Genomic DNA, 15,712 nt, shown 5'->3' on the forward strand with positions numbered 1-15,712 from the left:
TCCGGCCACTGCACTCCAGCCTGGGCGACAGAGCAAGACTCCGTCTCGGAAAAAAATAAATAAATAAAATAAAACACTTAAGATGGTAAACTTTGTTATATTTTACCAAATTTTAAAACTTGGAAAAAAATTTAAAGTTAAAATCGTAAGCTTTTCCTCTGCCTTCTGTGTTTAAATGTTCTTTGAACACATGCCTTATAAAGACATTATAATATTTCCTTGTATTAGAAGGCCATAATGCCTGTTGCTAATCTTGTTGCCAAAATTTTACTCAGAATGTCTTTATTCACAAATCTTTAACCCACATCAGATTATATATTTAGATAAGAGTCCTTAGAAGTGAGATTTATGGAATTTACTTATTCATTCATTCAATGAATATGATTGCCTAGTTTGTTCCAGTCAGTGGTAAATAAGAGAAACATGGTCTCTGCCCACATGAAGCTTTTCATTTAAGAGGAGGAATTCAGACATGAAGCAGATAACCGCACATGATACTCATTTAATATTAGTGTGCATGCTGGGAAGAATAACTCAGCATGTGAACACTTTTAATTTTTTAAATTGTGAAAAACAACACACATAAAGTGCGCAAAACTAAAACGTATATCCCTGTAGCCTCTACTCAGGTCAAGAAACAGAATATTGCCATTTTTTAGAAGCCCTCTTGCATACCCCGGTTTTCCTTCCTCCCCTAAGGCACCATTATATGGGCTTATGTGAGTTTCGCCTTTGCCTTTTTTTTTTTTTTTTGACATTTTTTGTTATTTTAAATTTATTATTTTGAAAAAATTCAAACTTCCAACTGCGAGTACAATAAGCATCTGCTTACCCCTCACTCATGTTTGCTAATGTTTGTCACAATTATTGCTGAACTATCTGAGAATAAGTTAAAGACAACGCCCCTTACTCCTAAATATTTCAACATGTGTCCTCCAAGAATAAAGGTGCTCTCGTACACATCATAATACAGTTCGCAGGTTCAGAAAATTTAACGTATACAGTTATCTCATATATAGTTGAGACTCAAATTTTGCCAGCTGTCCCACTCCCTACACGTTGATTGGATCTACGATCCAGTACAGGATTCTGCATTGCATAAGTTGTCATTCTCTTTAGTCTCCTTTTCTTTGTTTTCCCTCAGAGCTTTACTATGTAAGCATACCTCCCAAAACACTATAATTTGGTTTTGCCTGTGTTTGGGTTTTGCCTACCACATAAATCCATTCACTTAGTCTCTAAATGGGCTTCTCTTGTTCCACGTCAGGCTTGTAAGATCCATCCGTGTTGGTGCCTCTAGCTATTATTTTAGTTGCTCTATATAGGATTCTATTGTATGAGTATGCTGCATTTGTTTAGTCATTCTCCTGTTGGACATGTGCTGCTTTCAGTTTATAGCTATTACAGAAAAGGTGGTTCTGAATATTCCTGTGTGTGTCTCTCAGAGCACATATGTACCCTTCATTTGGTTACATAGGTAGGAGTGGCATTGTTGGCTCATAGTCTGTCCATATGCTCAGCTTTCATAGATTCTGCCAAGCAGTTTTACCAAGTGGTTGTACTTTATCATCAGTAGATGAGTGTTACAGTTGTTCCACATCTTTGCCAAGCTTGATATTGTCAGTCTCTTTTCTTTTAACTATTCTGGTAGAACTCTTGTAAAGTGTTTTAACCGTTCAGATACCTTCTTTCGTGGAGTACCGAATTAAATCTTTTGTTCATTCATTTATTATTAAATACTCTTTATTATTGATTTGTAAATGTTCTTATAAATTCTGGAGACCAGTCTTTGTTGGTTTTATGAGTTGTAGATACTCACTTTGCCTTTTTGCCCTCTTATGTCTTGGTGAACAGAAGTTCTTTTTTGTTTTTGTTTTTAGAAACAGAGTCTTGGTCTGTTGCCCAGGCTGGAGTACAGTGGTGCAGTCATAGCTCACTGCAGCCCCAACCTCCCTGGCTGAAGCAATCCTCCTGCCTCAGCCTCCTGAGTAGCTGGGACTATAGGCACAGGCCAGGCCACCATGCCCAGCTAGTTTTTTATTTTTTTGTAGAGACATTATCTCGCTATATTGCTCAGGCTGATCTTGAACATCTGGCCTTACGTGATCTTCCTGCCTCAGCTTCCCAAAGCGCTGGGATTACAGGTGTGAGCAGCTGTGCCCAGCCTGTCGATCAGAAGTTCTTAATTGTGAAATAGTGAGATTCTTCAGCCTTTTCTTTCATAGTTAGTACTTTTTGTGTTCTGTTTAAGAAATCTTCTATCTCTAGGTAATGAAAGTAGGTATGTACCTTTATTATCTTCCGGAAACATTAAAGTTTGCCTTTCACAATTGGATCTGCAGGCAGATCACGAGCTCAGGAGATCGAGACCATCCAGGTCAACATGGTGAAACCCCATCTCTACTAAAAATACAAAAAAATTAGCTGGGCATGGTGGCACGCAGCTGTAGTCCCAGCTACTTAGGAGGCTGAGGCAGGAGAATCGCTTGCACACGGAAGGTGGAGGTTGCAGTGAGCCAAGATCGCACCACTGCACTCCAGCCTGGCGACAGAGTGAGACTGTCACAAAAAAAAAAATCCCAAAGTGCTCAGATTACAGGTGTGAGCCACCACACCCGGCCTCTGCTTACATTTAAATTAAATAAAATTGCAAGGCAAGGTGGTGCATGCCTGTAACCCCAGCTGCTTGAGGAGGCTGAGGCAGGAGGATCACTTGAGCCCAGGAGTTCAAGACCAGCCTAGGAAAGGCACGGTGAGACCCTGTCTCAAATAAATATATAAATTTTAAAAATAAAAGTAACATTTAAAATTTAGTTTTGCAATCCTAGTAGCCACATTTCAGGTGCTCAGCAGGCACATGTGACTAATGGTTACTGTAATGGCAAACACATATAAAGAACATTTCATCATTGCAGAAAGTTCTACAATTCAGAGTAGGGGTTGGTAGATTTTTCCATAAGGGGCCAGCTGGAGAATAGTTGAGGTTTGCAGGCGCTGTGGTTTCCACTGCACCTACCTAACTCTGCTATTATAATGGGAAAGCAGCCACAGACCATGTGATGAGAGGGGCATGTCTGTGTTTCAGCAAAACTTTGTATTTCTACAAAGAGACAGCTGGCCTATGGTTGTAGTTTTCTGACCCCTGCTCTAGAATGTTTTGGCATTCTTGGTGTTTTACATTTTCATATTAACATTAAAATTGTCTTGTTAAATTCTACCTCCCTGTACCTAGAGTAGTCAAAACCGTGGAGACAGAACTAGAAACTGCCAGAAGCTGGAGGAGGGAGAATGGGGAGTTACTGTTTCATGGGGATGAAGTTTCAGTTTGGGAAGATGAAAACATTCTGGAGATAGATGGTAGTCACAGTTATACAACATTAGGAATGTATTTACACCATGGAACTGTACACTTTAAAATGGTGACTGTGGTGTCATTTTATGTTATATTTTACCACAATAAAAAAAAAAAAAAAAAAAAGAGGGGAGGCAGGAGAATCGCTTGAACCCGGGAGGCAGAGGTCGCAGTGAGCTGAGATCACACCATTGCACTCCAGCTTGGGCAACAAGAGCAAAACTCCGTCTCAAAAAAGAAAAAAGTTTCGGGGGAGGAATTTTGCCTTCCTCAGCCTTCAAAGGAAAGTTGAGATTTTGACTGGAATTGTATTGAGTCTGTAGATCTACCTGAGAATTGACATATGTGCAGTAGTGAACTCTTAGTTCCTGAACTGGGTACATATTTGTGTATTTGGGTGTTCTTTAATTTCTCTTACTGTTTTCTGCATGGGAGATGTGCACATCTTTTGTTAGATTGCTAAAACTTTGATGCTCTTATAATGGTAGATTTTTTTTCCCTTAAATTTTATTATGTTGGATGTAGTATAGAGAAATACAGTTGATTTATGTATGTTTATTTACAGCCAATAACCTGGCAGAACTCATTTATTCTAACATGTCTGTAGCTGTTTCTTGGCTTTGTAACTATGGGAACAGTGATATCCTCCATGGATACTAATGGTGATGTTTCTGCCTTTCCAGTCCCATTATTATTATTGTTTTACCTTGCTTCACTGGCTGGAACCTCCAGTGCAGCATAAAAGTGTCGTGTAGCTACCCTTGATCTCAAAAGGAGCACTTTCTATAGTTCATCTTAAGATGTGAGGTTTGCTGCATCTACTGAGATGATCATATGATTTCTATCCTTTTGTCTCCCCACCCTCCCTGCCCCCAGTCATGTAGCTTTCTGTCTTTCCTTACCTGAACTAGAGTGTAAACAGAATAAGATTCTTTAAATTTCAGTGAGACCCTCTTTCTAATGCAGGCAGTTAGCTGCATCCTTGATCACAGCAGACAGCAGCACCCATTAATAGTGGAGGCAGCAACGTCGGCATAGTGAGCAGTCCATGCTCCATGCTTCTGTGAGCGAGCATGCCCATTGCATCCTTCAGTTGATGGGCTCCCTCCACCAAAGGCAGGAAATTGCCTCAGAAAGGTGAAGGAAGGAACTAAGAGTACCCCATGTTACATAGGACCTTGGAGGTTACATAGTTAATCCAGTGTCTCTCTGTCTAGTTCTTGAAGGTGATGTGATTATTTGAGTCATCTTTTATTGTTACTCTCAGGAACTACAATAGGATTTTAGAGAAATTACGGAGAGCGATTAGGCCCAAGAGAACATGGGTTTGTATTAGTTTCCTATGGATGCCATAACAAATTATCACAAACTTAGTGGCTTAAAACGGTACCTAGTTGTTATCTCACAGGAAGATTTTCTGTGATGATGGAAATGTTCTGTATCTTTGCTGTCCAGCAGGGTAGCTACTAGCCACATGTGGCTATAGAGTACATGAAATGTGGCTAGTGCAATTGAGAAACTGATTTTTCATTAATTTGCTTTTAATTACTTTAAATTTAAATAACCATATATGGCTACTGGCTACCAAATTGGATAAGACAGCCGTAGCACATAGCATTGGTTTTTAGTGGCGTTTGCTATGTTATACTTACATTATTGACAATAAAATCTTGCAGAGCCATGTGCACATAGGACACAAAAGTCAATAAATATTTGCAGAGCCATTTTAAATAACTTGGGGAGGGAAGAAAAAGGGCTAGATTATTTTGTTTGGTTTTTGTTTTTTCCAATATATAGGAAGTATTTACTTGCATTCTGAAATTTATGATAGAAAGTAACATGACATAAAGCCTTACTCTTCATAGTCTAAACAGAAGGCCAGGATTCAGTTCAGTTCAATTCTGTTTTCTCTTTTGGGTTGTTGTTGTTGTTGTTGTTGTTGTTGTTGTTGTTGTTGTTTGAGAAGGGGTCTCACTCTGTCACCCAGGCTGCAGTGCAGTGGCACAGTCTGGGCTCACTACAGCCTTTGCTCCCAGGTTCAAGCGATTCTCCTACTTCAGCCTCCTGAGTAGCTGGGAGTACAGGTGTGCGCCACCACGCCCTGCTGATTTTTGTATTTTTTAGTAGAGTTGGGGTTTCACCATAATTGCCAGGCTGGTCTCGAACTCCTGACCTGGTAATCTGCCCACCTTGGCCTCCCGAAGTGCTGGGATTACAGGCGTGAGCCACTATGCCCAGCCATTTTTTTTCTTTCTTTCTTTTTTTTTTTTTTTGAGACAGGGTTTCACTCTGTTGCCCTATTTTTTGTAGAGACAGGGTCTCACTATGTTGCTTAAGCTGGTCTTGAACTCCTGGCTTCAAGCAGTCCTCCTGCCTCAGTCTCCCAAAGTGCTGCGATTATAGGCCTGAGCCACTGCACCAAATCTCTTGTATATTTTTTTGAAACCTAATTGTCTAAATCAGAAGAATCATTAGATTTATCTGGAAATGTTCCAGACACTCAGGACTGAGGACATTCTGTCTATTCCATTTTGCGTTGGACCTGTTCTTAGAAGCTTATCACTGGAAGGTGACAGTAATGGTGTGATTGTTCACCCCGCCATGGAAACTTGCCTGTTACATTTCTAGTATATTATTATTATACTAGTGAGGGCTCCAGGTCTTCTACTTTGACACCAGTATTAATTCTGTCTCTTATGTTTTCACATTCTTTTATTTAACAGCCCCAAGATGTTCTCGTTCACACAGCTCAGTTTCTCAAATTCCCATCTGAGCAAAAACCCAAAACCATTTTTGTTCACATTTGACAATACCTGCTCCCACTTAAAATAAGTAATAATTAAATCATTTTACAAGTTGAAGTTTTGTTTTATCAACAGTGAAAATTACTTAGCTTTTGGGCTTGCTTTGAGTTGTCTAAATTGTGTTTTGTTTGGGACTTTTGTAGCCAGCCTGTCTCGATCAGCCTTTCTGTCTCAGAGATATTATGAAGACTTGGATGAAGTCAGCTCAACATCATCTGTCTCCCAGTCTCTGGAGAGTGAAGATGCACGGACGTCCTGTAAAGATGAGGAGGCAGTGGTTCAGGCCCCTCGGCATGCCCCCGTGGTTCGCACTCCTTCCATCCAGCCCAGTCTCTTGCCTCATGCAGCACCTTTTGCTAAATCTCACCTGGTTCATGGTTCTTCATCTGGTGTGATGGGAACTTCAGGTAAGTAAACAGTGGGAAAGCAAACTGGTTTTTCCCTGTGATGTTTCTAACTAATGAAGGAATTATAACTGGATTTTATATTGTCACACCAAAATGGTGGTTGACTCCAGCCCACTTTTTTTTTTTTTTTTTTTGAGATGGAGTCTTGCTCTGTTGCCCAGGCTGGAGTGCAATGCTGGAGTGCAATGGCGTGATCTCGGCTCACTGCAGCCTCCATCTCCCAGTTCAAACGGTTCTCCTGCCTCACCCTCCCAAGTACATGGGATTACAGGCATGCGCCACCACACCTGACTAATTTTTGTATTTTTAGTGGAGACGGGGTTTCACCATGTTGTGTTAGCTAGGCTGTTCTCAAATTCCTGACCTCAGGTGATCCACCTGCCTTGGCCTCCCAAAGTGCTAGGATTACAGGCATGAGCCACTGCACCTGGCTGCTCAACTCACTTCTGCTAATATTCTAGAAATTAGAAGACTAATTGAAAAGATGTGTGTTCCCCTTGAAAGCAGTTGCTAGGCCATTGTGAGGAAGGAGATGGCTCTCCAAGGTTATGCACTGTAACAGCTTTTCTGCTGAGCCAGCTTGTTTTTTAAAATGGTCTTTTTCAGAAGTAAGTAAAAGGGAGCTGTTTGCTTCAGTTATTAAGCAAAATCCTCTCTGGTGTCTTTCAAATCCGGGCTCATTTCAGCCTGAGTTGTGGCATATTCTGCCTCAGAACTCACCAGCTCCAATGCTTGTGGTCAGTATTGGCTCACTGTACTTACTGGTGTTGTGCCCCCACACTTTCAGTGCAGTGTCAGGGCTTTGCATCAAAGTGACTTCCAGCAGAGAAAAATACCGGTGTTAGGTACTAGAATGAAGAGAATTTGTGAGAGGGGATCAGGGAATTGGTCTATGTTGGTATAAAAGTTATATCTCAATGAGTATCAGGAAATGATAATGTAAAGTATCCTAGTAGAGGTGGGTAGGCAAATTGCATGCGGTAACTGAAAGGTACAGATGCCAGCCTGTTAATTTACTGGTTCTTTTCTTTTTTTTTTTTTTTTTTTTTTTTTTTTTTTTTTTTTTTTGAGACTGAGTCTGGCTCTGTCGCCCAGGCTGGAGTGCAGTGGCCGGATCTCAGCTCACTGCAAGCTCCGCCTCCCGGGTTCACGCCATTCTCCTGCCTCAGCCTCCGGAGTAGCTGGGACCACAGGCGCCGCCACCTCGCCCGGCTAGTTTTTTGTATTTTTTAGTAGAGACGGGGTTTCACCATGTTAGCCAGGATGGTCTCGATCTCCTGACCTCGTGATCCGCCCGTCTCGGCCTCCCAAAGTGCTGGGATTACAGGCTTGAGCCACCGTGCCCGGCTTTTACTGGTTCTTTTCTATGTTAACGCTAATTTTAGCATTTTCCCTGCAGTCCAACGCAAAGAATTTACCAATTTAACCTTTTGTATGTTCCTGTTCTCTCACCCACTCACACTTAATTTTTCTTTTCCTCTTAGTGGCTACATCTGCTAGCAAAATTATTCCTCAAGGGGCCGATAGCACAATGCTTGCCACAAAAACCGTGAAACATGGTGCACCTAGTCCTTCCCACCCCATCTCAGCCCCGCAGGCAGCTGCCGCAGCAGCACTCAGACGGCAGATGGCCAGTCAGGCACCAGGTAAAAGCTGTAGCCCCATACCTGTACAGAGGCTGATTATGACCTGTCTGAGTCACAGACCAGGACAGCAGGTGGCAAGAAACAGTGGGCTCTCTTTGGTGCTCTTCAGAAGAGAAGATTGACGTGACAGCCCACTCGCCTTTGTGGAGAGAGTTCTAAGAAGGCAGAGACTAGGTCTGAAAGTCTTTGCTTTTAAGGGGAGGGATTAGAACTGCCACATTTAGTTAAGGTGGAAATCAGTGGGGTTTGTTTTTTTTTTTTTAAACAAAGTTTCTAATCTTACTTTTGAATAATGTCTGCTTAGAGCCCTAAAATTATAACCTTTGAAATTTGATAATCTAATAACATTAGCATCATCTCTTAGTATCTTACAGATTGCAACTAGATTGAATGCAAAATAGCCATTCAAATACGTATTTTGACTGGGCATAGTGACTCATGTCTGTAATCCCAGCACTTTGGGAGGCTGAGGTGGGAGGATCACTTGAGGCCAGGAGTTTGAGACCACCCTAGGCAACATAGTGAGACCTCATCTCTAAAACGAAACAAACACAAACAAAAAGAATGACCATTTCGGGTTTGAGTAATCTAAAGTTCAGAGAGGTGAAGGTTATCCCACCAGTAAGTAGCAGAACCCAGACTCTAACCCTCTGCTCTTTCTCAGTTCAGCATTTTTTCTTCTCCAACTATATCTTGCATGAAGCTTTTTTTTTCTTTTTAGATGGGGTCTAACTATGTTGCCTAGGCTGGAGGGCCTTGGTGCGATCACGGCTCACTGCAGCCTCTGTGATCTCCCGAACCCAGGTCACCTTCCCACCTCAGCCTCCTGGATAGCTAGGACTAGAGGCATGCACCACTACACCAGGCAGATATTTGAAAAATTTTTGTAGAGACGGGATTTCGCCATGTTACCCAAGCTGGTCTCAAACTCCTGGGCTCAAGTGATCCACCTGCCTCTATCTCCCAAAGTGCTGGGATTATAGGCATGAGCCACTGCACCTGACCAAAGCTTTTTTTTTTTTTTTAACATTATAAAATTTAACTTTTACAGATGGAAGCTCTAATAAGCCAGTTAGCACTTAACATTTCATCAGTGACTTGTCATTATCCCAAACGTTCTACATTAGGATTTTTCAGTCTGCGTAGTTGGTCTCAAGGACTTAAGTTATCACTAGTTATCAGTTTTATAAGCTAGTAGTTCTCAACTAGAGGCTGCCCCCACTTCCCTCTCCTTCTCCCCTGAAACAGTTGGCAGTGTTGCTGGCATTTAGTGGGTAGAGGCCAGGAATGCTGCAAAAAAAAAAAAAAAAAATCTTTAAAATGCGTAAGACACCCCCACGACAAAGGGTTATCTAGCCCCAAAATGTCAGTAGTGCCAGGGTCAAGAAACAGATGTAAGCCAAATATTTTTGTTTTAGCTGAGTAGAATTGTTTTTAGATGTATCACTGCTTGGAACACTTATCAATTTATAGTTCTTTTTAAAAGACTAGAAAGACATAATGGTTTGATTTAGGAAAAAAGAACTAACATTAAACAGTGATAAGTCAAAAATTGTAAAGAAAAATTTAAATATTAAAACTTTTGTTAAGACATCTAACATATATATTGAAGAACAAAACAAAGATAACTTTTAAGGTACCTTTGAGCTTTCTAAAAATAGAATTCTTTGATCTCTAAATATTACTTGGACCAAGCAGAATCTTGCCATTGTGCTGAACAGGGCTGAAATCAAGCTGATCCAGTCAATGATTTGTAAAAAGTTAAAATCTGCTAGGATTTAAGATTGTTCCACTCAGCAGGAGGTGGTGTGATCTGCATTATCATGTTGGATGCAAACATTTCTAAGGTATAGGCACCTTTGAATATGAAATATGAAAGATGTGCAGTCGTAGGCAAGATGTTGCATGAAGCTTTTTTTCTTTTGAGATAGGGTCTAACTATGTTGCCTAGGCTGGAGGGCAGTGGTGCGATCACGGCTCACTGCAGCCCCCATGATCTCCTGAACCCAGGTCACCTTCCCACCTCAGCCTCCTGGATAGCTAGGACTAGAGGCATGCACCACTACACCAGGCCACTTCTCTGAAAGACGGAATAGAAGAGAATAAACCACAGGTCTATCATTCTGCTTGTGATGCCGCTTTCACCTTGGCCAGTGATGCAGTTAGAAATGATCCACAAGCTTTGCTCAGGCTTCCTTAATTGCTAATTATAGAATGTCATTAAGTCTTTTGGATACAATTTGAAATTATAAGACAAAGTAAAATCTGATAAGATAAGTAGGTGTCAACGATACGCCTCTTAGCCTCTTCCCCCATTATTGTCCAAGCTCCATTTTCCACATTTTATCCATTATGCCTGTCTGTCTCGCTAGGCCACGAGTTTCTTTAGAGAAGAAACTACAGATACATTTTGTATTCTCAGCCCCTAACACAGAGGCTGGCACATAATAAGCCCATGTTAAAGAAAGACAGAGTGAATGAGTGGCAGAAATCCTGAGTCCAGATGCTGTTAATCCTCTAGCTCAAGCTGCGCTTTTCCAGGACAAGCCAGCAGTGTGGCAGGTGTCTCAGCTCTGTTGTAGAAAAGCTGGCCAAAGAATTCTTTTCCCCTACTCTAGGACATTTGATTCGGTTGCAGGAAGCCTTGTTCCATCACCTGTGTTAGTGGAGTAGGCCAGGTGTTCCTTTGAACACAGTGCTGCAGAACTATCTAAAGTAGATTTCCTTCACATGATAAGGCTGTACTCTGCTTGGGCTCATGTCTTGGTTTTTCATTTATATATGACTAGAACTTTTTATCCTTTACTGGAATTAATATGGTGTTCTCTCTTCTCTGTTTAAATAGCTGTAAGCACTTTGACTGAATCAACGTTGAAGAATGTCCCTCAAGTGGTAAATGTGCAGGAATTGAAGAATAACCCTGCAACCCCTTCTACAGCCATGGGGTATGTTCTGACTGCAGTGTGTTTCAGCCCCTGGCTGCTTCCGTAGTAGCGGTGGACTGCCTGCAGGGAGCAGCAGTGCCACTGTCACAGTCTGGTTTTCCTGCACTGCCTTAGGTTATAAGGGGGGTGACGGCTAAGCCTGCCTACACAATGCATTTTCAGGAGATTGTCCTTTTTAACTGGCCAGTTACAGTTGCCTCACAAACACTTAAAGTTTGTCTTGATACTGTATGCTCAGTTTCTGTTTGCCACGTGTAAGTCTCTGTGTGGTATACATTAGGTGTGCAGGTTTTTTGTTTTTTGTTTTTTTTAATGCCCTCGGGGTTCCAGAGTTGATGCTTTGGGTCTGATGCAGACTTGATTCTGGAAACTGTAATCTCAAGGGTGATACTCTCCTCCCTCACTTCCCTTCTCTGGGCATTTCTGTTCTTCCCATTTCTTTTGCTTTTGTATAAAAAAGTAGTCTTTTAAAAGACAGCAGCTCTGTTTGGAGACTTTAGCTTCTTTATCATGCCATGTTTGAGGGCTAGATTGTTGCTGGTGGAGCTCACTTGTGTTTTTGGTGGTGGTGGCGGGTTTTTTTTTATTTTTTCTTTTTCTGACAGGGTCTCACTCTGTCACACAGACTGGAGTGCAGTACGATCATGGCTCGCTATAGCCTTAACCTCCTGGGCCCAAGCCGTGCTCCCATATCTGCCTCCCAAGTAGCTGCTGGGACTACAGGCACATGCCACCACATCCAGCTAATTTATTTTTTGTAGAGATGGAGTTTTTGCCGTGTCACCCCAGGCTGGTCTCAAACTTCTGGGCTCAAGTGATCTTCTCACCTCATCCTCGCAAAGTGCTGTGATTGCAGGCAGGAGCCACTGTGCTCAGCCTAGCTCACTGTGCCCAGCCTAGCTCACTTGTCTTTAGTCCTCATCTGTGTTCGGAATTCAGGGTGCTGATTGCCTCCTGCTGCCCTGGGCAGGTTCACAGAACATGCCTGTGCCCTGCTTTGCCCTGCATATTTTGTAACTGTGATCCCTTTAGACCAACCACCATCCCCTGTGGCAAAGGGAAGAGTTGAGGGACATTTCCTCCCTTGGAACATGGGGATCTTGACTAGTATCAGATTTCAGCGAGTTAGTGTCTGGTACCCACGATTAGTCTAGCAGCAAGAAGGGCAGCCACAGACCCTGTGGTTCTCCACAGCGTGCCCACCCTCTGCCATCCCACAGAGCAGATCTGTCCACGGCTCTGTTTTCCCTCTCTCAAGTGGCCCTGTCTCACTGGTCCGCTGGCCTCTTTTTCCATGTTGTTCTGTTTATCAACACTGCTTGTTTGAGGCATTTTTCGTTATCTCAGGGCCATACTCACAGCTGAAAAACAAGCCTTCTCTATTACTATTTTGTAGTGACCTCGGAGCCTTGGTATGCTGTTTAGACCAAGATGGTATTTGTGGTTGTTGCAAACTTTTCAAGGGAAAGAACTATGCGTTAGAGTTTGGGAATTGTAGCCAGATTCCCAGCATAGGGAAGGCAAGGAAAAGCCACTGAAAGGCAGGATGTTATGTAAGATGGGAAAATTCAGCATATGGTACAGGAAGTATTGTCTGGTATTTCCGAGATATATTAGGTGCTAACCATGTATGAGAAGCACCTTTTGGAGATTCCACTTCTCCTTTTCTCAAGCTTCATTTCCCTAAATGGTTCATATGGGCTGATCTTTGATGAAGGCTTTGTTCAAGGAGTAATTTTGAGTCTACTCTTTCTGACAAGAAAAAATCTCAGACGACTTAAGAAATCTTGAAGAAACTTTGTTCCATTCTCCACAGAATTGAACTCTGGTATAATTATTTCATGTGTGTGCCCAGCATGGTGCCTGAGGTGTAGAAGCATTCCTTTTCAATAATCATTTATTCAATAATAGGTATACTCTACTCAAACATAAATTGAAAAGTGAAAATTGGCATTTACTGCCACCCCTCCCCAGGAAAGATTGAGACAATATGTTCATTGTAAAATGACTTGCTTTCAGATTCTTTTATGTTTTATTTTTAAAATTATTTTCAACCAGCTCTCATGGAACAGATTCTTTTAAACAGTTTCCTAAGTGTATTTTAAGTATTTAATTTTGCAGTTAGCTTTTTCTCAATGGTATCTTACAGAAAATTTATCATAGGCTGAGCTTACATATTTCTGCCATTGGTGTATTTTATGTTCACTGGCCTCATCCATTCAGTTCGTTGGAAGAGTGTTTATCTGGCGCCAACCCACAACTATTCAGATTCCTTTGCAGTGCTCCATCGCTTGGTTCAGCAGATTCTTACACAGCATCTGCTGTGAGCATGATACTGCCCTGGCTACTAGAAATAGGGAAGTTGAGTAAGACATAGCAACCAAGAAGACAGCCAGGAAACTGCCAGTTACACACACACTTATTTTGTGTGCATTCATTCATTTATTCATTCTTTCAACAAATACTTAATGAGCATTTGTTCTATGCCACACACTATTCTTAGGTGCTGGAGATAAACTACCTGTTTTGTTGTTAACAAAATAGACCAAAAAAACTAACAGACTGATGATTGTTTGAAGACACAAACAATAATCAAAATAAATAAGTAAAATATATAATATATTGGATGGTGATATGGTGTGATGCAGAAAATTAAAGCAGGGAAAAGGGTTAGAGACTATTGTCTGAACATGGGTTATAATTTTAAATAGGGTGGCCAGGGAAGACCTCCTCGGGAAGGTGACCTTTGAATGAAGAGAGCAAGTCCAGACAGCAGGTCTCATTAATATCTCGGAATAAAGCTCCAAGCACAGGGCCTGTAGCAGGAGCGTGTCTACAAGTTGAAGAGGGAGCCAGGAGGGACCTCTGGTGACGAGAGTAGAGGAAGCAAGAGGAAGAATGCTGGGGGAGGAGGTCAGGGAAGACTGTTGGTGGACAGTGTCTGTTTGAGTCCCTGCTTTCAGTTCTATTGGGTATATATGTAGGAGTGGAATCGCTGGATCACATAGCTCAAACTGGTTTGCAGAGGTGCCGCACCATTTTTCATTCCTAACAGTAATGTTTGGGGGTTGCAGTTTCTCCACATCCTCACCAACACTCATTATTGACTATCTTTTTTATTATAGCCATCCTAGTGGTGTAAAATGGTATCTCACACTATCGGTGTGAGACAGCATTTCCCTAATGGCATCTTTTCATGTGCTTATTGGCCACTTGTATCTTCTTTGGAGAAATATCTATTTAGCTCCTTTGCCCCTTTTTAAAATTAGGTTGTCTTTTTATTTTTGAGCTATAAGTTTCTTTATATAATCTGTATTCAAGTCTCTCATCAGGCATATGATTTGCAAATATTTTCTCCCATTCTTTGAGTTGTTTTTCACTTTCTTGATGTGTCCTTTGACACAAAAATTTAGTACAGTTTATTTTTTCTCTTGTTTCTTGTGCTTTAGGTGTCACATGTAAGAAACTGTTGCCTAATCCAAGGTCATAAAGTTTTACACCGATGTTTTCTTTGAAGAGTTGTGTGGTTTTAGCTCTTATATCTAGGTATCTGATCCATTTGGAGTTAATTTTTGTAAATGGTGTGAAGTAGAGATCCAACTTCATTGTTTTGAATGTGGATATCCAGTTGTCCCAGCACTACGACGTATCTTTTCCATCCTTTTATTTCAATTTATTTTGTCTTTATATTTAAAATGGGTTTCTTGTAGCACAACAATGTGAATGTACTTAATACCACTGAACTACATGTACAGTTAAAAATGGTTACTTTTAAGATGGCAAATTTTGTTAAGTGTATTTTACCACAAGAAACAAAAATAATTTAAAAAAATAAAATGGATTTCTTATAGACTAGGGGTCCCCAGCCCTGGGCTGCAGACCAATACCAGTCTGTGGCCTCTTAGGAACCGGGCCACGCAGCAGAAGGTGAGCGGCAGGCGAGCGAGCATTGCCACCTGAGCTCCACCTCCTGTCAGATCAGCGGCAGCTTTGGATTCTCATAGGAACATGAGCCCTATTGTGAATTGCACATGCAAAGGATCTAGATTGCATGCTCCTTATGATAATCTAACTGAATAAAATATAAAATTATAGCCTGATGATCTGAGGTGAAACAGTTTCATCCTGAAACCATCCCCCTCTGCTGTCCATCTGTGGAAAAACTTGTCTTTCACAAAACTGGTCCCTGGTGCCAAAAAGGTTGGGGACCATGGCTGTAGACAGTATATAGTGGCCCTAGCTTGCTTCTTTAAATCTTGACCATCTATGACTTTTAGTTGGAGTGATTAGATCATTTACCTTAAGTGTAATTATTGACATGTTTGGATTTAAATCTGTTATATAGCTATTTGTTTCTATTTATCCCATCTGTTTATTGTTCAGTTTTTGTTTTTCTGGCTTCTTTTGGGTTAAATATCTTTATGACTCTATTTTAACTTTTTTGTTGACTTATTGGCTATAACTTGGTGTTATTAAAGTGCTTATATTAGGGTTTATAGTATACATCCTCAACTTATCACAGACTGTCTTCAAGTGGTGTTACATTACTAAAGAATAG

At 41.2% G+C, this 15,712-nt stretch overlaps 1 protein-coding gene across 5 annotated transcripts in view; it reads left to right on the top strand.

The window, feature by feature from the left end:
• Positions 1-15,712, top strand: part of LOC105464101 (nucleoporin 214) — a 113,159-nt gene that overhangs the window by 43,215 nt on the left and 54,232 nt on the right. For all 5 annotated transcript variants that reach the window (XM_071078447.1, XM_071078450.1, XM_071078449.1 and 2 more), the window contains exons 22-24: positions 6,300-6,563; positions 8,048-8,209; positions 11,055-11,154. In XM_071078447.1, the coding sequence (XP_070934548.1) occupies positions 6,300-6,563; positions 8,048-8,209; positions 11,055-11,154 (526 nt within the window). The remainder of the gene's footprint in view (positions 1-6,299; positions 6,564-8,047; positions 8,210-11,054; positions 11,155-15,712) is intronic.

This window comes from Macaca nemestrina, chromosome 14, assembly GCF_043159975.1.
Source record: "Macaca nemestrina isolate mMacNem1 chromosome 14, mMacNem.hap1, whole genome shotgun sequence".
Taxonomy (NCBI): Eukaryota; Metazoa; Chordata; class Mammalia; order Primates; family Cercopithecidae; genus Macaca; species Macaca nemestrina.